Source organism: Eriocheir sinensis, unplaced genomic scaffold, assembly GCF_024679095.1.
Source record: "Eriocheir sinensis breed Jianghai 21 unplaced genomic scaffold, ASM2467909v1 Scaffold1336, whole genome shotgun sequence".
Taxonomy (NCBI): domain Eukaryota; kingdom Metazoa; phylum Arthropoda; class Malacostraca; order Decapoda; family Varunidae; genus Eriocheir; species Eriocheir sinensis.
This window is the reverse complement of record NW_026110669.1, coordinates 23264-50091: the sequence shown is the minus strand read 5'-3', so window position 1 is coordinate 50091 and position 26828 is coordinate 23264. Positions and strand designations below refer to the sequence as shown.

Genomic DNA, 26828 nt, shown 5'->3' with positions numbered 1-26828 from the left:
AGAGGAATGTTGTCCATGTAATACATCAGTAAGTCAACTTCTGAGGATGTGTATTTGGCCTGTGACAGATATTTTGTTGAATAACTTCACAAAATCATACAATGATACAGTAGGCCGAAAGGACGATAAAAAAAGGAAGCTGTCAACATTGAAAGAGTCTTAGAAGACAGTATATAGGTTATCTCTTAAGACATTTTCAATTAAGGATCAATGTAGGTATTTTATTGCAATGGAGGATGGTTGTGTGACTGATGATATATGCTCTGTAGAGTGGTAGGGATTGATTTATATAAATGCTTTCAGTATTTACGTATTGCCCTTTTTTCTTGAGCATATTTTCTATTTTGGGGCACAACATTTATCTACACAAATATTGTTTTGACCTGATATTTACTCCCTGAAATATTATTGATTTATTTTTTTCCATTAAAGTAAATGGTATGTTTTCATCAATATTTTTATTTCCCTGACTAATGCTATATCTGGATAAAGGTAAGTGATACATTTATTAGAGAAACCAGGATCTAAATTAAAAATAAAAAAAAACCTAATGGAGATCTAGATTTACTATACAAGATGAAGTAAATATAAAATTACTACTAATACATGCAATCATGTACAGTAATAATAATAATAATAATAATAATAATAATAATAAATAATTAAAAGGTAATAATAATAATAATAATAACAATAATAGTTATCATAATGATACTATTAATAATGTTAGTGGATAGCGTGAAAAAGGTGGATGAGAAATTAGAAGAGTTTTAGTGAGTGAGGCATTGCGGACCCAACGCGTGACGTCATCGATCCCAGGCTAAGGCTTTTTTATCAAGATGGCTTTGGTAGTGGCGGCTGTGGGGTTAGCCTAGCCCCGCACCTTACCACACACTCTCAACACCTCTCGCTTCCTCTGTAGCCGCCACTACCCCATCGGCCAGTTTCACGTCGAAAACTATAGCATCGATCGGCGCCATTGGTAATGATCAAAACAAACAAAACGACTGTGAAAGCGGCCCTTAAACTCATTGATCTCCTCCATTTCTTCACCATTCAAAATTATTTTCCATTCTTTTTCACATTCAATTCCCACTCTATATGGGCATAAAATATCGACAACCTCACTTCTACTTCGCTCACAATCCATCACTTTACTCCTGAAGGTGTAGAGTCAACAAAATTATTGGCCGAGGGAGGTAGAGAAAGGCTACAGGTGGCTCTTTTCCGTCTATTCCTTGTCTTCAACCACCTATTCTCTCCCTTCCCCTACACGCCGCCACGCCCACAGCCTACCACCACTCTATCCTCCAGCCCTGTGTCTCCTGAAGGTGTGTAGTAATGAAACATACTGGCCGAGAGAGGTAGAGAAAGGCTGTGGCTCTTTTCCATCTCTTACTCGTCTTCAACCACCTATTCCCTCCTTTCCCCTACACGACCACAGCCTACCACCACCAACTCCTCCAGCCCTGTGTCTCCTGAAGGTAGGTAGTCAACGAAATATATGGGCCGAAAGAGAGGTAGAGAAAGGGAAAGATGAGGACGAAGACATAGGGCACGGCTCTTTACCTTCTATTCCTTGTCCATCACCACTCATTTTCTCCTTTCCCCTACACGTCTACACACCCACAGCCTACCGCCATCAGCCCTGTGTCTCCTGAAGGTGTGTAGGCAGCAAAATAAACTTGATAAGCGGTAACTCACCAGGTCAGGAAGCGGCACTTTGAACGGACGCTGTTTGTTGACACTTGATTTGCAGGAGCGTGGCTTGCTGCTCCGAAGAACCCGCATATTTTTCTGTGATATATAAAGGTTTTCCAACATTATTATCTTATAAACATCATCAAAGTAGACATAACACAGAGGAAATAAATAAGATACAGTATAAGGAGAGGGAGAAATATTCACATAAAAATCATATAGATACATTGACAGTCGTAACAGAGTATTAAGATATTGTTAAATAAATGGTTTCTCTCTCATCGTTAACATTTCATCGACGTCTGCTCCTAGGAGCTCCCACCAGGGGATGGCTACGGCAGAAGTTTCCTACTTTCACTATCCAGACACTCCCTCCTTGCCTGCTCAAAGTTTCTCAAAGATCTTTCACCCTTTTTCCTGATATACTCCTGCACAATCTCTCTTCATTGCACTGGAGGTCGTCCTCTAGCATTCCCTCCCTCTATCTCACTCACATACACCCTTCTGGTCATCTTACTCTCCTCCATTCGCTTCATGTGGCCAAACCACTTTAAAGTCTGTCGCTTCACTTCTTCCACCACTCCACACTTCTTCCCTTCACCCCCGTGACACATTTCAAAAGGCTCATACACACTTTCATTACTCATTCCATCCATTCTACTCACACCACAAGCACTCCTCAAATAACTCATTTTCCACTGCCTGCACTCAAGACCTCTGACTCTCATTCCAAGCCCACATTTCACTTGCATATGTGAGGGTTGGTACTATTACTGTATTTCTCAAATCCCTTTTTACCTCCAGGTCCATACTTCTGCCAGCCATGATTCGTCCCAAAGACCCTACCACCCTTCTTCCTTGCAATGCCCTTTCTCTTATCTTTCCCTTCGTTTCACCATGCTTACACCTAACTGATCCAAGGTACTTAAACTCATTGACCTCCATTTCTTCACCATTCAAAATTATTTTGCATTCTTTTTCACATTCAATTCCCACTCTATATGGGCATAAAATATCGACAACCTCACTTCTACTTCGCTCACAAACCATCACTTTACTCCTGAAGGTGTAGAGTCAACAAAATTATTGGCCGAGGGAGGTAGAGAAAGGCTACAGGTGGCTCTTTTCCGTCTATTCCTTGTCTTCAACCACCTATTCCCTCCCTTCCCCTACACGCCGCCACGCCCACAGCCTACCACCACTATATCCTCCAGCCCTGTGTCTCCTGAAGGTGTGTAGTAATGAAACATACTGGCCAAGAGAGGTAGAGAAAGGCTGTGGCTCTTTTCCGTCTCTTACTCGTCTTCAACCGCCTATTCCCTCCTTTCCCCTACACGACCACAGCCTACCACCACCAACTCCTCCAGCCCTGTGTCTCCTGAAGGTAGGTAGTCAACGAAATATATGGGCCGAAAGAGAGGTAGAGAAAGGGAAAGATGAGGACGAAGACATAGGGCACGGCTCTTTACCTTCTATTCCTTGTCCATCACCACTCATTTTCTCCTTTCCCCTACACGTCTACACGCCCACAGCCTACCGCCATCAGCCCTGTGTCTCCTGAAGGTGTGTAGGCAGCAAAATAAACTAAATAAGCGGTAACTCACCAGGTCAGGAAGCGGCATTTTGAACGGACGCTGTTTGTTGACACTTGATTCACGGGAGTTTGAGGAATTGAAGGAGCGTGGCTTGCTGCTCCGAAGAACCCGCATATTTTTCTGTGATATATAAAGGTTTTCCAACATTAATATCTTATAAACATCATCAAAGTAGACATAAAACAGAATAAATAAATAAGATACAGTATAAGGAGAGGGAGATATATTCACATAAAAATCATATAAATACAACGACAGTCGTAACAAAGTATTAATATACTGTAATATAAATTGTTTCTCTCTCATCATCATTTCATCAACCGTAGAAGTTTCAAACTTTCTCTATCCAGACACTCCCTCCTTGCCTTCTCAAAGTTTCTCAAGGATCTTTCACTCCTCTCCCTAACGTACTCCTGCACCCTATCCCTACATTTCACTGGAGGTCGTCCTCTAGCATTCCCTCCCTCTATCTCACTCACATACACCCTTCTGGTCACCTTACTTTCCTCCATTCGCCCCATGTGGCCAAACCACTTTAAAGTCTGTCGCTTCACTTCTTCCACCACTCCACACTTCTTCCCTTCACCCCTGTGACACATTCCAAAATGCTCGTACACACTTTCATTACTCATTCCATCCATTCTACTCACACCACAAGCACTCCTCAAATAACTCATTTCCACTGCCTGCACTCTAGACCTCTTGACTTTCATTCCAGGCCCACATTTCACTTGCATATGTGAGGGTTGGTACTATCATTGTATTTCTCAAATCCCTCTTTACCTCCATGCTCACACTTCTGCCAGCCATGATTCATCCCAGACCCTACCACCCTTCTTCCTTGTAATGCCCTTTCTCTTATCTTTCCTTTCATACCACCATGCTTACACCTAACTGATCCAAGGTACAGTCGGCTTCATTAAAACCTCGGCCACCTCAGCAGACTCTGCCTCGCAAATCTCCTTGAAGGCGACACCTGCCAACTCCTACACAATGACAGCTGTCATCTTGCTGTGATTGGCTAGATCCCCTTAGATCTCTGCCTATGTGACCTGCCATGCCCTATCCTACCCCTTTCTCTCTCTCTCTCTCTCTCTCTCTCTCTCTCTCTCTCTCTCTCTCTCTCTTTAAGGGCCCCCCCAATGGATTTGACACGGTTTGGGAAAACTCTTATATCTAGTTAACTACCTTATTTTTTACATTGCAAATTGGCCTAATACTATGTTTTGAACTGATGCAACGTCTCCTGAAAAAAGAAAAAATATATTTCTTGGTTTGGCATATATGGCTATTTTTAGAAGTTTGAATAAAACTTGATATTTCTCCTGATTGTTAAATTATTGACTTTTCTTATTAGCGTAGCTAAAAGTTAAGTATTTTTGCAGTTTCTGTGAGTCTGTTTTATTTAATTAATGTTTTAATTTTCCACAAAAAAAATTTGAATTTCAGTGATTCCGGAATGCGCGTTATATAACAGACATTTGCAGTGATGCCATAAAATATATTACCTGTATTAAAAATCGAGAATCACAATCTTTTAGTACATTTTACGTTCTGTAAAGACATACTAAAATGAAGAAAATCGGTTGAGAAACATGGGAGAAATTTAAACGTAAAGACCGATAACTTACGTTCTGAGAAAAACACCTCTAAAGTTGAGTGAAGATTTCCGCTCTCAATACGCTCCCCTCTCATAGGCCAGTTCCTTCTCCAATTTCTTATTTCTCATCTTTCTTTTTATTTTATTGATTTCGAAATCTATAATGAGGTTTGTCTGAGCATGAATTACTGCTGCGATTCCAAAATTTGACGTTTATCCTCTCTGCCAGGAGCCATCATAGGTGACATCGATGTTGAAGACACCGCTTTCATCTGGATGTCTATCTAGATTTTGAGCATAAAACTGAAACACTGCTTCCTACTTCTTTTCAAAATATCCTTACATTTTCCACAGCTTGTTCATGGATGAATTTAGCGTATTTCACATAAATATTACTGGAAAAGTGACGCAAACTCAGCATACTGCAAAGCCTCTCAACACCAGCATAACCATGCCCCAGCAACATGACAAAATAGATAATCATTGTTGTCACTCTGAATAAACCAGTATTTCCACATTTCACTTTACCTGCTTCACTATTGTTATATATAATATGTTTACACTTTGGGCACACTACTTTTATGTTCACATCGCACTGATGATGGGTAAATTCACACGCAACTCCATGTTCCTTGTACTTGTTACACCTAACGTGTTTTGCAATTTCCCTAATGTCACTCTTCTTACATATGAGATTCTCTTCGTCCGTCACTTCCTCTTCTTTTTCCTTGTAAGAACGTCTCTTTCGTTTTTCTGCGCTTGAGATAGAAACAGCTGGACGTGGATTCGTTTCATCACCACCCAAAGCTCCTTCCACATCCCTTTCCTCACTCGCCTTATCCACCACTTCTTTCTGCTCTGAGACTTGTGAGGTTGTGGACGTGTGTAGTGCAGTGGGAGACGGATGGTGAGGAGTCACGGTGTCGTCCCGGCATGTGGCTTCCTCCCTCTGTCTTTTACGTTTTTCCTCTAAAGACCTCCTGCCAGCTTCTAATTTGCGTTTTCGTAATTGCTGAAGCTTGCTGTGTATACCCATAATGATTTCGTTACCCAGCAGCAACGAAAAATAAGGAAAAAAGGGGATAAGAGGGTCAGTCAAACGACAAATTTGACATACATCTACTTTATTCCCCAGCCCGCAGGCTACTGAGTGACCTTGAGCTGTCACGGAGCACTGTACCTCACTCAGTCATGCCCGAGGTACTTCCAGATGTACGATTGTAATGTAAAGAAGAAGAATATCTATCTTATGAAAACGTGAGAGTTTATATGACTTTACTACGATATAAACAAACCCGCGTGTTGCGCCCGGACCTTTAACATGCATTTAAACCCACGTTTAAATCACTTCTAGTGCTCATAATGGGTTCATACTTCACCAAAATGTTGCCACATGACGCTACTAATTTTAGAGACAAAAACCTAAAAAGGCCATATTTTTCGATTTTTTCGTCAAATCCGTGGAGTCCACACCAGGAATCTTTGAATGACAACAATGTATCCCAGACGTTTCCCAAGTGTTTCGGGAAGCAGCTGAGAAACAACTTGGATACATTCAGGAAATAATCGAGAAACATTGAAAGAGAATGTATGTGTAATTTACCACGGACTGATCAAGTGTTGGACTCGTAATCGCCAGCAGGTACCCTCCCGACATGAGCAAGTGCACTTTAGCATCTGTCATGAATTCCTTATTTCAAGAAATAGCCCGTGGAAAATTCCATGGAAGTCCCCACCATTTTATTTAGAGAGCGGGAAATAAGTCCTTAGAAGGCGGGAAATTTCTACCTACCTACCCAGACCCAGGCCAGGCGGGAGCAGGAGCTTATTCAAATACTTATCGCCTATTGCTGCCAATGCTGAAATATTCATGGGATGCATGACCCACTATTACTTAGTGCATGGTGTTAGGTTATTAATAAATAATAACCCATAGCCGTTAGGGCGTTAGTATAAGTGTTACACAGAACGAGAGATGTCAGCTGTGGCGAGTGCTGGCATCTTGACCGTGGGCCATGGCGGGTCACCCCTTGACCCGTGCCCTCTTCTCCAAGTGATCTCGTGCTGACCAAACACGCTTTCTTCCTCTCCCGCCCACGTGTTTTACATCATGGTGGTCTTCCTAACACCTGCCGTATCCACAAGTCAGGTGAGTGTGTACTGTAGGAGAGGGAAGCCCTTGGGAGGTTACGAGAGGCGTGCTTGCTGTGTGGAGCACCTTGGGAGGTTACGAGAAGAGGCTGGAGGACTCCACCATGCGCGGGCAGACCATGTGGCAGCAGGGTGGAGCTTCTGGTGCGCCCTTCCACGCAGCTAAGTACAGTTCATGCCGAGGATAGTTTAAGCCAGTTAGTTAGGTAGCTGTGTGCCTGGAATTAATTAATTATTCCTTATTTTCAGCAAGTTTTCCTTGTTGTTTTAAAAAAACTTAAGAGCAGGTTCATCTGGTCTGTGCTTATCCTATGAGAAGTGTGATTGGTCTAAACAAGTAACGAGAAAGGGGATGTGAGTCTGAGAACTCAATTTTCGGATAATTTAGTTTATATTTTTATTACTGAAAATACATCGAGATTTTTAGAAGTCTACACCTTTTTCAAGAACCCCACATCGTCGATCTGTGTGTGTGTGTGTGTGTGTGTGTGTGTGTGTGTGTGTGTGTGTTCCTGGGTGTGCGTGTTTGTGTGTGTGTATTTACCTAGTTGTATTTACCTAGTTGTAGTTTTACAGGGCCTGGGCATTATGCTCATGTGGTCCCGTCTCCGTGTCTGCATTTATCCAACTTATCTTTAAAGCTTTGTGTGAGTGTGTGTGTGTGTGCGCATATGCATGTGCTTGCATGCGTGCATGTGTGTGTGTGTGTGTGTGTGTGTGTGTGTGTGTGTGTGATTTTCAAAAGTCTTGATAGTAAAGTATAAACTGTTTTTATATTCCAGTCAAATTTCATTAAATATTTATGGATGTGAGAGATTTACATAGATTTACATAGAAAATCAGACCACACAGACCCCATGGTCCAGACTAGGTGGTCTGTCCTTAAACTTAAATGATTTTACATTAATCAGAAGGCTCCAAAACGTTGCATTTCTACTCTAGTTGATATTAAGTTGAAAGAAGTGACGGTCAAGCTTTTTTTTTGAAGGAGTCAATCGAGTTACACTGGACCACTGATGGTGGGAGCTTATTCCATTCTCGCACTACAACATTGGTGAAGAAAAATTTGGTGCAGTCTGAATTTACTTGTCTACATCTGAGTTTTATGCCATTGTTCCTCATGCACAAAGTGTCATCAATCATAAACAATGTTGATCTGTCTACATTCGTGAAACTATGAAGTATTTTAAAACATTCGATCAGTTTTCCTCGTAGGCGACATTTCTCAAGACAGAACATGTTAAGGGTGGAAAGCCTTTCTTCGTAGGATTTGTTGGGCAAGGAAGGGATCATTTTCATTGCCCGACGCTGAACACCTTCTAATTTAGCAATATCCTTTGCATGGTGGGGAGACCAAAACTGTACTGCATATTCCAAGTGGGGTCTGACTAAACTATTGTAGAGCGGAAGTATTACATCTTTATTCTTGAATAAAAAGTTTCTTTTAATGAAGCCCAACATTCTGTTCGCTTTATTTGCTGCATCGATGCATTGCTGTGAGAATTTGAGGTTTGACGCAATTTTGACCCCCAAGTCCTTGACGCACTGAACGCTTTTGAGTTTAACGCCGTGCATTTCGTAATCAAACTTCTTATTCCTCATTCCAACTTGAAGGACCTGGCACTTGTCTACGTTAAAGGGCATCTCCCATCTATCCGACCAAGCTGAAATTTTGTGCAAATCCTCTTGGAGGCTTTGCCTGTCTTCATCAGTGAGAACCGAGTTACCAATCTTTGTGTCGTCTGCAAATTTACTAATGCGATTATTGAGTCCAACATCCACGTCGTTGATGTAAATAATGAAGACACTGGGCCAAGAACCGAGCCCTGAGGGACGCCACTAGTGACCGGAGCCCACTCTGAGTTAAATCCGTCAATCACTACTCTTTGTTGTCTGTTGCTCAACCAATTCGCGATCCAGTGGTTTACTTGACCGTCAATACCTATTTGCTTTAATTTGTGAAGTAATTTATGATGTGGGACTTTATCAAATGCTTTCTGGAAATCAAGATAGACTACGTCCAGTGATTTGGTTACATCATAAATGGTGAAGAGGTCGTTATAAAAGGTTAATAGGTTTGATAGACAGGATCTTTTGTTTCAGAAGCTATGTTGTGAGTCCCCAATTAATGAGTGGCTTTCAAGGTAACTCACAATTTTGTCTCTAATTATGCCCTCAAGTAGCTTACCTAAAACCGACGTTAGACTAATGGGCCTGTAATTACCTGGTACTTTTTTGTCTCCTTTCTTATAAATCGGTGTCACATTAGCCTTTTTCCAATCCGAAGGGACGATGCTTTGTCGCAAGGACATATTGAATACGGTTGTGAGAGAGGAGAGTATTTCGCTCTTTGTTTCTTTGAGCAGAGTTGGATATACTTTGTCAGGTCCAGGACTTTTATTTGTTTTAAGTGATTTGAGGGCTTTAAGGACTTCATCGGGTTTTATTTCAAAGTTAGGCAATGCATGCTCGGGATTTACATTAGTACTGGTGTTGGTGGTAGTGGAGGGAGGACTGTCAGTATTGAACACCGAGGAAAAGTAATTGTTTAATAGGTTTGCAACGTGTTGGCTGTCAGTCACTAGTGCACTGTCGCTGTTTGTTAAGGGTCCAATTCCACTTCTGATCACCTTTCTGTTGTTTATGTAACTGAAGAAGGATTTCGGATTATTTTTACAGTTGGCTGCAATAGTTTCTTCATATCTACGCTTTGCCTGACATACTAATCTGTTTACTCGTCGCCTGGCATCATTATAGAGTCTAATGTTTTCGGGCGAGCTTTGTTCTTTCTTTAATCTATAAAACAATTTTCTCTCCTTGACTGAGTGTTTAATTTCGCTATTATACCAAGGTGGGCTTTTATTAGTGTTAATTTGCTTCTCGCACAAGGGGACAAATGTGTCCTGCTGAGTGAGTAAGTGATTTTTAAGGCTTAGCCAGGCGTCCTCTACATTGCCGTCATCTGATAGTCGCATTTCTATTAGTTTTCGTCGGATTTCTACGAAGTTGGCTCTTTTGAAATTGGGCACCTTTACTTTATTTCCAGTCACCGATGTTTGAGCTCTAATGTCAATGCGCACTAATTTATGATCGCAGGAACCAAGGAGTTCTCCTACCGTGACATTACTAACTAAGTTATCTTGGGTCGTTATAACAAGGTCGAGTATGTTATTATGTCGAGTTGGTTCAGAAACCATTTGGCTTAAATAATTTTCTTCTAGAAATTCGATCATTCTATGTGACTCGCCTTCTGTACCTGACAGTGTCGCCCAGTCGATATGGGGAAGGTTGAAGTCTCCTAATATCAGTGAGTCGCTGTTATTAAGTGACTGCCTTAAGACGCTGTACATTTCAAGGTCGTCATCGAGTGATTGCCCGGGAGGTCTGTAGGTGACAGATATATTTAAATTGACTTTTGCAATGTTTACTCGCACGCACAAATGTTCAACGTTACTGTTTCTTGGTGTTTTGTCAGTGGGTTGCAAATAGCTTTTGACATAAAGGGCGATGCCACCGCCTCTACGGTTTACACGATCTTTGCTGAAGAATCTGTAGCCATCTATGTTGTATTCGGAACTTAAATCAATGTTTGTAGCGTCGATAAATGTTTCGGTTATAGCAATTATGTCAAAATTTTCTGTCAGAGCAAGACATCGCAGTTCATCAAACTTGTTTCTTAGGCTACGCGCATTGAAACTAAGGACTCTTAGGTTATCTTTAGGCTTGGTAATAGAGGTGGTGGTACTGGCGGGTTCAATGTTATGAGTTTGTTGCGGTGTATGGTGTCTATTTACACGGGCGGGATGGAAGGACGTGGCTGAGAGTCGTTTTTTGTTCGGGCGTTACGTACGGCGTCGTTGAAGAGCCTTCCGAATCTGGCTGCCCCGATGGGGGACAGGTGAGAGAGAGAGAGAGAGAGAGAGAGAGAGAGAGAGAGAGAGAGAGAGAGAGAGAGAGAGAGAGAGAGAGAGAGGAGCGCACACCCTGACTGCTGGGAGTGACCTCCTTCAGGGGTATGGAGATAAAGACATCCCACACCTCACTCACGGGGAAAAGGGATTGGGATTATAATTATCATTCATTCACATACCTCAATATCTAGCTAATTAGAGGTGTGTGTATGTATATATATATATATATATATATATATATATATATATATATATATATATATATATATATATATATATATATATATATATATATATATATATATATATATATATATATATATATATATATATATATATATATATATATATATATATATATCCAGGATGGAAAACAAAATTTTAATCTCAAATACTTCCCAACTTTTTCTCAGGACCGTCCACACCAGGAAAGTTTGTATGGAAACTCAGCTTTGACATTTTGAAGTTAATGAGGCTTGTAAAAGGATCTTCGCCTGTCAGATTATAGCTGCAGGCTGATGGAAGCTGGAATGCCTTTTCTGTGCCTGGTATCGATTCGTGGTATTTTGGGAGACACCGTTCATAATAGTTCTTCATAATCTGTGGTTGACCTTCCAAGAAAATTATTAATGAATTAAACCCTGCTCCATTAACTCGCGGCTCCGCCAAAAGTAAGTCATTCTGTAATGCTCAACTTTCTATAAACGACCGCAACCATACACGTTTCCTTGTCTTCTTCTCGCTCTCCAGTGAGTGAATAATAAGTAAAACACAGAGGCCATTGCAGCAGTCTCCGCACACACCAACATCCTGAAAACAACCCTGAGGTATGGACAGGAAACTTTTGCAATGTTTACTCGCACGCACAAATGTTCAACGTTACTGTTTCTTGGTGTTTTGTCAGTGGGTATGCGGGTATGCGGGTGAAGTGGTTTCACCTCAGGAAACTAGACGTCCCTGCCCTGCATAGTCTCAGGTCACCCTTGGACAAGGTGTAATGCCTGATCTGTCTCCCGTGCCAGGGCCACGGTGAAGCCTCTGGGCAGCAGCAGTGGTGGATTGGACTGCAGGCAGAGGATCTCTTTATGAGACAATGGCTGGAGTTCCAGGGTCCTAGTCAGCTGGACCGTGCCTAATTATTTAGGCCTGCGGTGTAGAGGAGTGTGGCGACCTCTACACTAAAGAGCCTCCCTGGGAACCAGTTGACGGTGTGAGCTCCCCGTCCCTCCCCTCTATCGACGCTACTCCCATCCCTATTCTGCATAACAGCTGGTTCTTGTTTTCTCCTAAAAGAGATGTCTTCCATGGGCCATTTGAGGTTGTACCTCCCAGCTTCTCCCCTCGAAAGGGTCGCAGAGTTGGGTTAGACGTTTCAGAAAGTGGGAACGAATTGCTGGTTCCTCTCCTCCCTTGCCAGCTCTGCTCTGTGTGACTACGCCGGCCCCGTTCTATGGGACAAAACTTCGAGGACAATAGCTGAAAAGTGCCGGGTTGTGAAAGTCTCTCGCGTGACCGAGGCTCAGGACAAACGATTGGTCTTTGAAGCGTTTTCAAGACCCTGTGGGAGTGAACTCCCAGTGTTGGAGGCATCTAACACAGCAGTATCTAATTTCCATGTACAATTTTTATCCAACTCAATTTATGGTCACACTTTTAGTTATTTCGAAAGCGCTTTTAATATTTGCCCAAACTGTAAACTCGCTTAAATTTATAACAATGCCTTCGAACCTTAAGTGTGACATCTGTCCCGGACGATTTGCAGCTCAGTTCTTCCAGCTGAGTAAAACTTGCCGCCTCTGCGTTCAAAGATTACAACTTCAGAAGGCTGTGACTGAATGGAAAGTCAAATATAGTGATCTTGAAAAGAAATTCAAAGCCCTTCAGGAATTTGTTTCAAATAATGTGGCAGTGACTCCACCATCAATGGTGGAGAGGCCCTCCACCGAGACTGTGCCCTCTCCAGACGAATCTCCTGCTTCACGGGAGGACGTGTTACCTGCCTCACAGGTTGACTCCCAGCCTGCCTCACTGGCTAACCCCCAGCCTGCCTCACAGGCTAAGCCCCAGCCTGCCTCATAGGACAACTGCCAGCCTGCTTCACAGGCTGTCCCCCAGCCTGCTTCACAGGCTGTCCCCCAGCCTGCTTCACAGGCTGTCCCCCAGCCTGCTTCACAGGCTAACCCCCAGCCTGCTTCACAGGCTAACTCCCAGCCTGCCTCACAGGACATCTTCCAGCCTGCCCCACTTAACGCTTCTCTTCCTGCTTCACAGGATGTCGGGTTCCAACCTGTAAGGAATGGAGCCAAACCGAACCAGGCAACCAAGAATTTACTGACCCCCACTACCTTCAATAGGTTCCAGTTGCTGGCAGGCACCATGGAGGATGAGTTTGAGACTCACCTTGTTGGGGACTCCATGGTGCGTGGCCAGCTGGTCGAGTTCTGTGGTCGTTCATCAAACGGCCGCAGAAAACGTTACTGCTATCCAGGTGCCAGACTGGATGACATCACCGCAGCGTGCGATGATGTCACGAGAAATGCCGACCGAAACACCCTCTTTGTCATTCACGCGGGGACGAATGACGTAAAGACAACCCGTTCTGAGGAACTGCTTGAGATATACACTCAACCCTCGATTTGCCGGACTAAAAAGGGGGAAGGCTTGTCCGGGAATGGCAAATGTCCGGCAATGGAAAATGTCCGGGGGTCTACCCCCTTGCCGGACTTTATCCTATATATGTCCGGGAAACACAACCCACCCCCGGACTACACCTCGCATAGCTGTCCTATACTGTCCTGTAATATAATATATTACCTTCTACAACAGCTCGCAGACTTGGGCAACACTCATTCCTCCATCTATTTTACGTAAAAGTTCCAGTTTTTGCGACACAGAAAGGTGCACAGGTTTAGCTGTACGCTTGGTTACTTTCTTTGGTGGGTTTTTGGGTGGCATCGTTGTGAAGAAGAGGTGTATCCACGACAAGCACGTAAGCACAACACTCGTGTGACGCGGCAGACTTGTGTACAGTCCAGTACTAGACGTGTATGTCCGCCCGCGCTGCCATCTAGTGCCCGATTTGCGAACTTTGTCTGGCGCGGTAGTTTGAAATCGACTTGTCCCGGACTTTTTTTCTTTTTTTTTACCCCACGGACTCTTGTCCGGCAAATCCGAAATCCGGCAAATGGAGGTCCGGCAAATCGAGGGTTGAGTGTATAACGCCGCATGATCAAGCAGTATAAACGTAAAACGGATGCCAGCAACATCATAATCTCAGGAATCCTCCCGAGGGTCGGTGCCGAATCTAGCTTTTACAGTAAGGCCTTCAGCACAAACAACAGACTTCAGTCCCTTTGCTCACAAGAAAACGTCCAGTTCGCTAACTTGTGGAACAATTTTTACTACGATTCAGACTTGTTCCTTCCTGATGGCATCCACTTAAACCCTGTTGGAGCAGCCCATTTCGGGAGGCTGCTCTGTGACCAAGTGGCTCTTCGAAAGCCAAAAAACACGGAGGCGAGAACACCAGCAGCTCCACCGTAACGGAGCACTCAACCCACAAAACCCCCGACTCGAATCACATTAAAGCTTGCTATGTAAACGCTCGCAGCCTACGTAACAAATATGAAGACTTAGAAGTCCTCACAGCTACAAATAATTATCACATCATCGGAGTCACAGAATCTTGGATAGGCACTTCGAATAGAGATTTCATTGCAGAATATAGATTACCGGGTTATACCATCTTTAGTCATGAAAGAGAGAACAGACAGGGTGGAGGCGTTATCTTTTATATACACAACTCTCTCCATCCAGTATATGTGAAAACAGATATTATAACCAATGTAGACACGGTCTTCATTGAAATTAAAAATAAATCTCGTATAATAGTAGTTGGACTTGTCTACAGACCACCAAGGCAGACTCTTGATATCGACCACGCATTAAGTGAATTATTATTAGAAACAAGTAGCAGTTGCGAGGCAGTAATTGTTGGGGACTTTAACTTGCCAGTGAAAAGATGGGGTGAACCGTTGAACTGTCATACAGGGCTCGACCTGTACACAAATTTACTAGAAAGTGATTTACATCAACATGTTCAAGAACCGACTCGGGAAAATAATATACTTGACCTTATCTTTTCAACGACAGCTGATCTAGTTAACGAGGTAAATGTTGGTCCAATTTTTAGTTCTAGCGATCACCGAACAATCACATTCAGCATCAATATGAAAGAAAATAAAGTAACTCCTAGCAAAGAAAAGGTGCCTGATTTTCAGAGAGCGAATTTCGTAAGACTACGATCAATTCTAAATAATTCTGACTGGACTGAAATTTCGACGGAAACAGATATTAATAAATCTTGGGAGGCCTTCACCATAATATTGAACAATGCCATAAGCGTATGCGTACCCTATCGCAACAGACGTTGTACTAAGAAGAAGAAACCGAAATGGTGGAGTAACGTTTTTCAAAATAGCCTATCTCTTAAAAAACGCATATACAGTAGATACATATCAACCCAGAGTGAGGCTGACAAACTAAAGTTGGACAGAATTTGCCGCGAAACCAAGAAATTAATAAAACGAAGCAAGAAAAATCTTGAAGAATATATACCGGAAACGAGTAAATCTAATCCTAAAGAATTTTTTAGCTATGTAAATAATAAAAAGTCACTCACTTGTGGTATCGGACCGCTTGCTAATGATAATGGTAACCACACAAACGATGAAAATGAAATGGCTTCAATCCTAAATAACTTTTTCGCATCCGTTTTTACCGACGAAGATTGTTTATCACCTCAACCGCCGGAGGTTAGAAGGACCGAATAGATGTTAAGTGGCATGCTCATCGTAGAAAGTGACATTTTACGCACAATTGAAAAGATCAAAGTAAGCAAAGCTCCTGGTCCAGACAAAATTACCCCTAGGGTCTTAAAAGAAATCAAACATCAAATTTGTAAACCGCTCTCCATCATATTTAATAAATCTTTAACAGCTGGAAAAGTTCCGTCAGATTGGAAACTTGCAAATGTCACACCAATTTTCAAAAAGGGGGACAAGTCTCATCCAGGAAACTATCGACCAATTAGCCTGACATCTATTGTTTGTAAGTTAATGGAGACTATCATTCGCGACAATATGGTGAAATTCTTCGAAGAAAATAATATGATAAATAATTCGCAACATGGCTTCCGTAGTAAACGTTTGTGTCTAACTAACTTACTTGATTTTTTTCATTATGTTTTTGAGGTGTTCGATGAAAGCAGATCAGTAGATATCATATATCTGGATTTTCAAAAGGCATTTGATAAGGTCCCCCACCAACGATTGCTCAGCAAACTATTGGCGCACGGTATCTCGGGTAACATTCACAATTGGCTTGTGGACTGGCTCTCTGAGTGGAAACAAAGGGAAACTAAACGGTGTTACATCTAACTGGCTCGACGTCAGAAGCGGCGTACCTCAATGATCAGTGCTTGGCCCCATGCTCCTCTTAATTTATGTTAATGATATCGATGATGGGCTCACTTGCAAGGTATCAAAATTTGCTGATGACACAAAAATTGCTAGTAAAGTAACTGCGACACTCAATGAAGAAGCTTTACAATCAGATCTGGATCAACTTGCACGTTGGGTCAATCAATGGCAAATGAAATTTAACGTTGACAAATGTAAAGTGTTGCACATCGGAAAAAATAACAATCGCGTTCGGTACGTAATGAATGGCCAACAACTTTCTGCAGTAAGTAAAGAAATGGATCTTGGAATCACTATATCAAGCGATTTAAAGCCCGGTCAGCATTATTCAGAGGTAGTTAAAACTGCAAACAAATTGGTTGGCTTCATCGGACGAGTCTTTAATAATAAATCAGAAAAAGTAATATTAAAACTGTATAATTCATTGGTTCGACCCCGTCTAGAGTACTGTGTACAGTTTTGGTCTCCCTACTACAGAAAAGACATAGAAAAGTTAGAACAGGTTTAACGAAGAGTAACAAAGATGATTCCTAGGTTGAAAAATTTATCATATGAACAAAGGCTTAAAGAAGTAAGTTTATTCAGTCAATCAAAACGAAGAATGCGAGGCGATCTAATAGAAGTGTTTAAAATGTTTAAAGGATTCAGTGATATTAATGCGGAAGATTACTTTACAATTGATCGATCAAATAGAACAAGAAGAAATCACAATTTGAAGATAGGTGGTAAAAGATTCTCGTCGCACGAGGCTAAACACTTCTTCTTCAATCGAGTTGTTAATGTTTGGAACTCTCTACCCTGTGATGTCGTTGATAGTACAACAGTTACGGCCTTCAAGAATAGATTAGACAAGTGTTTTGAATCCAACCAGCAACTAAGATATTACTCATTGTCGTAATAACGTTAAGTTCTTTCGAATACTAATACTGGTGTCCTTGTCCGCTTTTATCGCCCGGTTATTGGTGGCAGTAATGGTAGTTCTTTCCTCTTTCCTACATAATTTCCATGCAGTTTTTCCATGCTGCATGGTTCTTTTTCCTTTCCTGCCAGCTTTGGCTGGAGGGATAGGGGGGGGGGGGAGGAGCCTTCGCCTTTGCTGTCCTTCATCTTCCACCTTTGATTAGATAGTTAGTGTAGCTTGTCACAAACAGCCTCGTAAGGACCAGCAGGTCTGCTGTTGTTTGTTCTTCCTTTGTGTTCCTTTGAGGGTATTCAAACGTATCCCAATGGTTTACCAAAACACTTGAGAAACATCTGGGATACATTGTTGTTATAAAAAGATTCCTGGTGTGTAGGCACCTTTATTCACTCACACACACACACACTCACACTCACACACACACACACATTCCATCCCTACCAGCTCTGAGAATCCTACTTTACTCTCAGAGAGCACCAAACACCCCTACTTCCCCTCCTAATCTTTTTTTTCCAATTCTTTAAACATTTCTTCCTCCTCCTTCTTTGTTTTCCTTAACATGCTCAGTGCTCCTCCCTCCCTGTTCATTCACCACCACTCTCTCCTTCAACCTCTCTCTCTCTCTCTCTCTCTCTCTCTCTCTCTGTAAGAACACCACACATTCTGTGCATGTTTATAGCTATACTAAACCTCATTTTCAAAGATTCCGCAGAATTAAAATAATGAAAAATGGATCAGCTTGTGGAAAGGAAAAACTTAACAATCTGCGTATAGAGGATATGAAAGCCGCTCGAAGAATCCATCATAAACTGGTTAATTAGTTATAATTACTTGACACTTCCTGCCAGGGACGTGCACAGGAATTTTAGAGGGCAGTTGCTCAAACCTGAAAAAAGGGCAACCCCGACCCCAACACACACAAACTGCAACAACAACAACAACAAAACACCCTAACAGGCTTTGCACTTTATGCACACTGTCTTTATTAGAATATTACAAATAAGCAAAAACAAAAATTCAGCACTTGAGCTCACTATTTCTAGGTAAATTGAAAAAAAATAAACTTGCTTACTTCCATATACATATTTACATAAGGGATATGCTGACAGTGCAAACGTTCAAAAGAGGAGGCGTCTATTGGGAGTCATGTCAACAAAAATCTTCAGGACCTCGTGTTTGTTTATTTCTATGTCCTTCTCTATGGCCAGGAGGAGGAGGTCAGACAGCCGCTCTTGACCACACTGATTTCTGAGCCTGGTTTTAACTAGCTTAAGCTTCGAGAAGTACCTTTCCACTGTTGCTGTGGAGACTGGCAGAGTGGCATAGATTTTGGTCAGCTTGAATAGGGTGGGGAAAATGATGTCTGCATTGTTTTCCTTGAACACTTCCAGCATGGCTGTCACTGTCTTCTGACACTTGTAAGCTGCATGAAAGACCCTGAGTTCAGTTTGCAGATTGGCCTCTTCACCCTGAAGCCCATAGAAGGCACAAAGTGTGCGTGCTGTGTCTTCGCCTTGGCTGCCACTGACATCCACCCACTTTTCTGGATCAGTGAGTCTCTGCAATGACATCACTATTTCTCGAGTCTTCCCTTCTCCATAGAATCGTTTTTCAAGTTCTTGTCTCAGTCTGTCCAAAAACGTGTAGTACAGTCTTCCCCTGTAGTACTCCTCCAAGGTCTGAGCTTCATCATCTAATGTAGCAGATTTAGAGGTATATTTTAGCTTGGCAGGGACTTTTCTCCGCCTACCAGGAATGATTGCTGGAATGTTTATGTCATGTTCCTCTGCGATTGTTGTGGCAGTGCTGTAAATTTGTGAGAATTGACTGTCTGTCCTCAGTTCCACTGTTCGCTTCATGACACCATCTAAAACAGCATAAGCAGCAGCCAAGTCCAGGTCATTTTGCTGGAGGATTTTAGAAGCCACTGATGTCTCCATGAACACGGGCGTTGCTATCTCTAGGCAGAGCAAAAATTCAAAATCTATGCTGCTCAACAGCATCTTAGCTTCGCCTGCAGCCAAATCGGGGGGGTCATACTCTCTGAGACTTTTCAGGTATTGCAGGATAGCTGGGAGGACTTTCCTAATTGTCTTCAAAGAATCCTCCCTGCAGCTCCAGCGGGTGTCTGAGAGCCTCTTCAATTCCAGGACACGTTGGTCAGCATTCATGGCTTTTTGGGTTTCAACAAAAGCAGCATGTCGCTATGTGGAGATGGTGAGGAATGTGTACAGCCTCTCAACAACGGCAAAGAAATCCACAAAAAAACTTGTTGGATTTGGCACTCTCGACTAAAACTAAATTCAAGCAATGTGTGTGAAGGCGTCGCGACGGTCGCGGGGGAAGTGACTGTGACGCCGCGAGGGACGCTTCAAGTACGTTTTGGCGGGAATGAATTAACTAGCTAGATAGCTAATATTATAAGTTTTCAAATGTGAGAAAATAGTTAAAATAATTTTAGATTGATGAATACTTATATTTAAATAGGTAATTTCAGTGTAATAATGTTTTGTTGGAAGCGGAAATATCATTGGTTACTTTTGCAACAGCACTAGGGGAGGGAGGGTAAAAATAGAAAACGGGGACTATAATAACGTCCCTGGAGGAAATAATATTAGGAAAAAATACACACATTCGTAACACTATTTTTCAGAAGGGCAACATCAGCCGAGAAGGGCAAAACGGCAGTTGCTCAGACAACCTGGGCAACCTACCTGTGCACGTCCCTGCTTCCTGCCTACTATTGTTTACATACTCCCCATGGTCCTCCCTAATACTCTCTTCTTCCTCATTCCTCCTCCTCCTCTCCTGGCAGGTGTGCTCTCTCTCTCTCTCTCTCTCTCTCTCTCTCTCTCTCTCTCTCTCTCTCTTTTTTTCTCGTGTTTGTGGCTGAGTGGGTTTGTTTGTTTGTGTGTTAGTTTGTTCGTTTGTTTGTGTGTGTGTGTATGAATAAGAGAGAGAGAGAGAGAGAGAGAGAGAGAGAGAGAGAGAGAGAGAGAGAGAGAGAGAGAGAGAGAGAGAGAGAGAGAGAGAGAGAGAGAGAGAGAGAGAGAGAGAGAGAGAATTACATAGATAACCAGACCACACAGGCCCTAAGGCCCAAACTAGGTGGTCTGTCCTAAACCTAAGAGACAGTTGTTATGCGGCCACCATGGCGTTGAAACTGACCTAGTGAACATTTAGATGGAGGAGATAGCGGTCAAGATTATTCTTAAACGATGCAATCGAGTTACACTGCGCCACTGATGGTGGTAATCTGTTCCAATCTCGAACGACAGCATTAGTGAAGAATAATTTTGTGCAATCTGAATGAACTCGTCTACATTTGAGTTAAGCGCCATTATTTCTCGTTCGCGTCGAATCATCCATCACAAACAGCTTGGTCAGATCCACGTTGGTAAAACAGTTAAGTATTTTAAAGCACTCGATCAGTTTTCCTCTGAGGCGGCGTTTTTCAGGAGAAAACAGGTTTGGATGTGACAGCCTTTCCTCATAGGGTTTGCTTCATAATGAAGGAATCATCTTGGTTGCTCTACGCTTAACACCTTCTAATTTAGCAATGTCTTTCACATGGTGGGGAGACCAAAACTGCACGGCACACTCCAAATGAGGTCTGACGAAACTATTATACAAAGGTAGTATAACATCTTTATTCTTGAATGAAAAATTCCTCTTAACCAAACCTATCATCCTGTTTACTTTTTAACGAACTCGTTGCACTGCTGGGAAAACTTGAGGTTAGACGCGACTGCGACGCCAAGATCTTTGACCGAGTGAACGCCTTTAACTTTAACGCCGCATATTTCATAGTCCTTCTTTATATTTCTAGATCCAACCTGCAGAATCTGGCACTTGTTTATATTAAAAGGCATTTCCCATTTTACTGACCAATCTTATATTTTACGCAAATCTTCTTGTAGGCTCCACCTGTCACATTCCGTAAGTAACGCATTGCCGGTTTTTGGGTCATCTGCAAACTTACTAATGAAATAATTGAGACCAAGGTCAATGTCATTGATGTAAATGAGAGAACGAGTCCCAGGACAGAGCCTTGGGGGACACCACTAGTGACTGGCATCCACTCAGAGGTCACTCCATTTATTACAACTCTTTGCTTTCTATTGCTTAGCCAGTGCCTGATCCATTCGTGAAGCTTACCCCCGATACCTATTTCCTTGATTTTAAGAAGCAACTTGTAGTGTGGGACTTTATCAAACGCTTTCAGGAAGTCCAAATAAATAATATCAAGTGATTTAGAAACATCATAGACTACAAAGAGCTCGTTATAGAACGTTAATAGATTCGACAAACAAGATCTGTTGTTACGGAAACCATGTTGCAAGTCCAGGATTACCGAATTACACTCTAGGCAGTGAACTACTTTATCTCAAATAATTGTCTCAAATAATCTACCAATAATTGAAGTTAAGCTGATTGGCCTGTAATTGTCCGGTAATTTTCGGTCACCTTTTTTGAAAATGGGTGTTACGTTAGCCATTTTCCAATCACTAGGAACGATACCATGGTGCAAAGACATATTAAACAGCATTGTTAAAGGTCTGAGTATCTCTCTTGTTATTTCTTTAAGTAATTTTGGGTATATTTTATCAGGTCCTGGACTTTTGTTAGTTTTAAGTAACTGCAGCACTCTGAGAACCTCATCTGTACTGATTTCAAAGTCAGGGAGGATATGACAAGGATTTTCAATCATGTTAGGAACAGCAGCAGTATTGGTAGAATTACTATTAAAAACCGAGGCGAAATAAGAATTTAACGTGTTCGCTATGAGTTGGCTGTCTGTCACCATATTGCCCGAATTATCAGTTAATGGGCCAATCCCATTTCGAATCTCTTTTGTTGTTTGATTAAACTTTTGACTTGTCGTCTTGCTTCGTAGTACCGTGTACTATTTTCGGTAGAGTTATCGGTTTTCTTTTGCCTATATAACAAGTTCCTCTTTTGGAGAGCAATTTAATTTCATTATTAAACCACGGAGGATTTTTAACTTTACGGCGTTTTTCACAAGATTGCACGGATTTATTTTGTTCAGTTAGTAATCGAGCTTTAAAGTCTTGCCAAGATTCTTCGACGTCGATGTTGGATACTAATTGAAAGTTCATTGATGACTGTCTTATTCTTTCAAAATCTGCTCTTTTAAAATTGGGAACCAATACCTTATTCTTTGCAATCCTTGTTTGAGCTCTTTGTCGAGACGCACCAGTCTATGATCGCATGATCCGAGGTGTTCGCCAATGCCAACATTGTCAACTAAGTTCTCTTGGGTTACTAATACAAGATCAAGAACATTATTATCACGCGTTAGTTCACTAACCATTTGGCTAAGGCAGTTATTTTCAATGAAGTCTAACATCCTGTGCAATTCACCCTCAGATCCCGTGAGTGTCTGCCAGTCTATATGCGGTAGATTAAAATCGCCCAAAATCAACTCATCACTGATGTTTTGGAGAGTTCTTTGCAAAACATTATAATTATTTCATCATCCTCGCGTGATTGGCCTGGAGGCCTATAAGTGACGGATATGTTGATTTTCAATTGATCGGTATATGTACTCACGCTCAAGTGTTCTACGGTACTGTCCTCTGGTGTTTTATCAACGGGCTGTAAACTACTTTTGACATAAAGAGCCACTCCCCCACCTCTACGATTAACTCGGTCTTCACTGAAAAATATAAAATTATCTATATTATATTGAGAAATTAAGCTATTATTAGCGGTGTCAATAAACGTTTCAGTTACAGCAATTACATCAAAGTCTTCTGTTTTAGTTAGGCACTTCAATTCATCGATCTTATTTCTTTAAGCTTCAAGCATTAAAGCTAAGAACCCTTAAATTGTCTTTTGTTATAACTCGAGAAACAGAGTTGTTAGTTGTTTTCCGATTTAGTGAAGTGGTGGCCGCATGACAACTATCTGTATTTAAGTGGACGGGGTCTGAACGCGCGACTCATTTTTTGCTCTAAAGTTTAGAACAGTGCCGTGAAGCAGCCTCCCAAATGTTGCCGCTCCGATTGCAGACAAATGGAGTCCTTCTTTCTGAAATAGACTCCTGATGCCATAAAATTGATCCCAAAAGTTTACGTAGCCAGCGTCCATTTCCCTGCAAAGAGTTTGAAGTCTGTTATTTAGGCTAAAGGCCCTACTGTAAAAGACCAAAGCATCTGACATTCTGGGGAGAACACATGAAATGAGAACATTATTTGATTTCACCTTGTACTGCTGGATAAGTCTACAATACTTCTCCAGCAGTTCCTCAGACCGGACACTGCAGACATCACTGGTATCTGTGTGAATAACAAACAGTGAATCATTAGTAGCCTGGGGAAAGATCTCAGGAGCAGCTGTTATATCGTTGATCCCAGCACCAGGATAGCAATAGTTCCATCTTTGACAAGGAACTCTGCTGCAGAACTCAACAACCTGCGGGCGAATCATGGAGTCGTCCACCAGGAAGGTGCTTTCCTGCTCGTCCTCCTCCTCCAGAATGGCAAACCTGTTGAAGCAATGAACAGAATAAATTGCTTATCTGGCTGGTTTGGCTCCTCCCTTCACGACGTTGAAGCCATTATGGGTAGTGCCACTACCACCTTCCTGCTGCGTGGTGTCGTCCGCTGGTGTCGACAGTACTGCTGAAGGCAAGGGGGCGATGGGAGAAGTGTAGTGCAGCAATGGCCAGATGAGCGAGCCTCCCATAACCCATTAAGCGAATGGGGTACCTCTTTGGCTGACTCGGTAAGGAGTGGCTCTCCCGTCACGCTGGTCGCCAGGGAATACCCTCTCCTTAATTGTTGTGATTAATTTCTTGTGTGTTTCGATATGCGTAGAGGACGTATCAGACCGAGAGAGCAATAGAAAAAGAGAACAGAAAATCTCTTCATGACAGAAGGGTTAGGCACCACAGCAACGTCAGCCTGGATGAATTCCTGCAAGGAGGCAACAGGGCGAGAAAGCTCTATTATTTTATTCTGACCTGCTTCCATTTTCTCTTCTTGCTCCTTCAGTCTTGTCTCGAGATGCTACCTGGTGAGACACAGTTGACAGAGAACAGAGTGCCCTGTAAAAAAGTGAGCTGAGAAACTCCCGCAACAAGTACTGCACTTCTTTTGCGCCATCTTTACCTTCTATTCCTTGTCCATCACTACTCATTTTCTCCTTTCCCTTACACATCTACACACCCACAGCCTACCACCATCAGCCCCGTGTCTCCTAAAGGTGTGTAGGCAGCAAAATAAACTTGATAAGCGGTAACTCACCAGGTCGGGCAGCTGCATTTTGAACGGACGCTGTTTGTTGACACTTGATTTGCGTGAGTTTGAGGAACTGAAGGAGCGTAGCGATAGGAGGGGCTTGCTGCTCCGAAGAACCCGCACATTTTTCTGTGATAAATAAAGGTTTTCCAACATTAATATCTTATAAACATCATCAAAGTAGACATAAAACAGAGGAAATAAATAAGATACAGTATAAGGAGAGGGACATATATTCACATAAAAATCATATAAATACATTGACAGTCGTAACAGTATTAATATACTGTTATATAAACTATTTCTCTCTCTTCATCATCATTTCATTGACAGCAGAAGTTTCCAACTTTCTCTATCCAGACACTCCCTCCTTGCCTTCTCAAAGATCTTTCCCCCCTCTCCCTAACATACTCTTGCACACTATCCCTCCATTTCACTGAAGGTCGTCCTCTAGCATTCCCTCCCTCTATCTCACTCACATACACCCTTCTGGTCACCTTACTTTCCTCCATTTGCTCCATGTGGCCAAACCACTTTAAAGTCAGTCGCTTCACTTCTTCCACCACTCCACACTTCTTCCCTTCAACCCCATGACACATTCCAAAATGCTCGTACACACTTTCATTACTCATTCTTTTCATTCTACTCACACCACAAGCACTCCTCAAATAACTCATTTCCACTGCACCCAGCAAACATCGAAAGTCCAGACCGAAACCGGCAAATAACGGAACTATGGCATAAAGGATTTTGTTTATCGGGCCAATATACAGTACCCTCTCGAGTCTCGTGCTATCCGAGTTTCTCTATCCATGAGTTTCGCGGTTAGTCCTAAATTCTTACCATCCCGAGTTTTGCGCATTATCACCCCGAGTTTCGCGCTGCTTTGACACGTACGGGTTACGTCTACTTACCATCGGTGTCACGCACGCTACCTTTAAAGGTAGTATATCACACTGGACGTTTTCCTCCAAACATTGTGGCTATGGCGAGAGAGAGAGAGAGAGAGAGAGAGAGAGAGAGAGAGAGAGAGAGAGAGAGAGAGAGAACGGGTCGTTTTGAAGCCAGTCGTTTTGAAGCCGCAGTTGAAGGCAGCTGCCTTACGTACGAATGGCTGACAGTGCCAAAAATAAGCTTGTGATTCGCTGGGAGTCCGATGATGTCATCGCCGACGCTTACCCTATCAGCGGCTTCACTGCCTTCAGGCCAGGGTTCGGGTTCAGGAGTGACAAAATTTTTTTTTTCAAAAACCATTTAAAGTTGTTCTATAAACTCTTAAAAACATGCTATGAGTAATGAAAATGGTAGAAAAAAATCTTGGGGTGGCAACATCAGCAGTATACGAGAAGGATATATGCCCTGGATGTCAGAGGGTGAGGCGTTTTAGCTCTTATTTACTCGCTCCAGAAGGGTGACAACTGAACAGTGAAACTTTTACAAGTTATCCTACTTATGGCACGTTGACAGGGGAGGGGTGGAGACACACAGTCACTCCTCAAGGCCAGTTCTTGCTGACATAGCGACGTGCAAGTGTCGCGCAGCGCTGGCTATGAAGTGTATGAAGCTAAGAAGGAAAAAAGAAGGCAGAAAAGGCAGAAGAAGAGAGCAAGAAAAGACAAGAAGGCATCACCTATGAGGCAGGAGAAGGTGACCTGTAGCTGACACGTGCGACACGAACCGTATTTTTTTTTTTTTTTTTTTTTTTTTTTGACAATGGATATTTTTTTTTTCTATATTTCTATAAAGAAGTGTTTACTTTTTGTTTATTGTGTAAATATTACTATATTCTGGAAAAAGCTCATTCAGAGAGAATAAAAATGAGTTACTACCAACCAAAGTGTTTGATGGCCAATATCTCAAAACATGAATATTCAGCTTCAAAAATTTTTGTACATTCCAAATCAGATGATATTTCCATGAAACTGTGTGTATACGTGGATAATTTTATGCTCTTGAAAGTTACGGTCTTTAATTTGAAACATTTCTTAATGTTAAATAAGGAAAAATATATTTATCATGTAATACGTGGATACTGAATCATACTGAGTTCAGATATAATTTCAAATTTTTTTTTAAATAGATGAATTATAATTTTTAAAATTCACACCGTAACTTGTTTAGGCAACCATTAAACCATTACCACCTATAATTTTGTACATCTAGGATGAAAAATATTTAATGTAGAACAATTATTTTGCCTGACGTG

At 42.0% G+C, this 26828-nt stretch overlaps 1 protein-coding gene across 1 annotated transcript in view; it reads right to left on the bottom strand.

Moving 5' to 3' along the window:
- The window catches only part of LOC126989849 (general transcription factor IIF subunit 1-like), a 40282-nt gene extending 15536 nt beyond the window's left edge, over positions 1-24746 (bottom strand). Inside the window, exons 1-3 of the mRNA XM_050848469.1 lie at positions 24629-24746; positions 3306-3416; positions 1705-1797 (exon numbers count right to left, since the gene is read on the bottom strand). Of these exons, the coding sequence (XP_050704426.1) occupies positions 1705-1797; positions 3306-3416; positions 24629-24646 (222 nt within the window). The 5' untranslated portion in view covers positions 24647-24746. The remainder of the gene's footprint in view (positions 1-1704; positions 1798-3305; positions 3417-24628) is intronic.
- Between the last annotated feature and the right edge of the window lie 2082 nt (positions 24747-26828).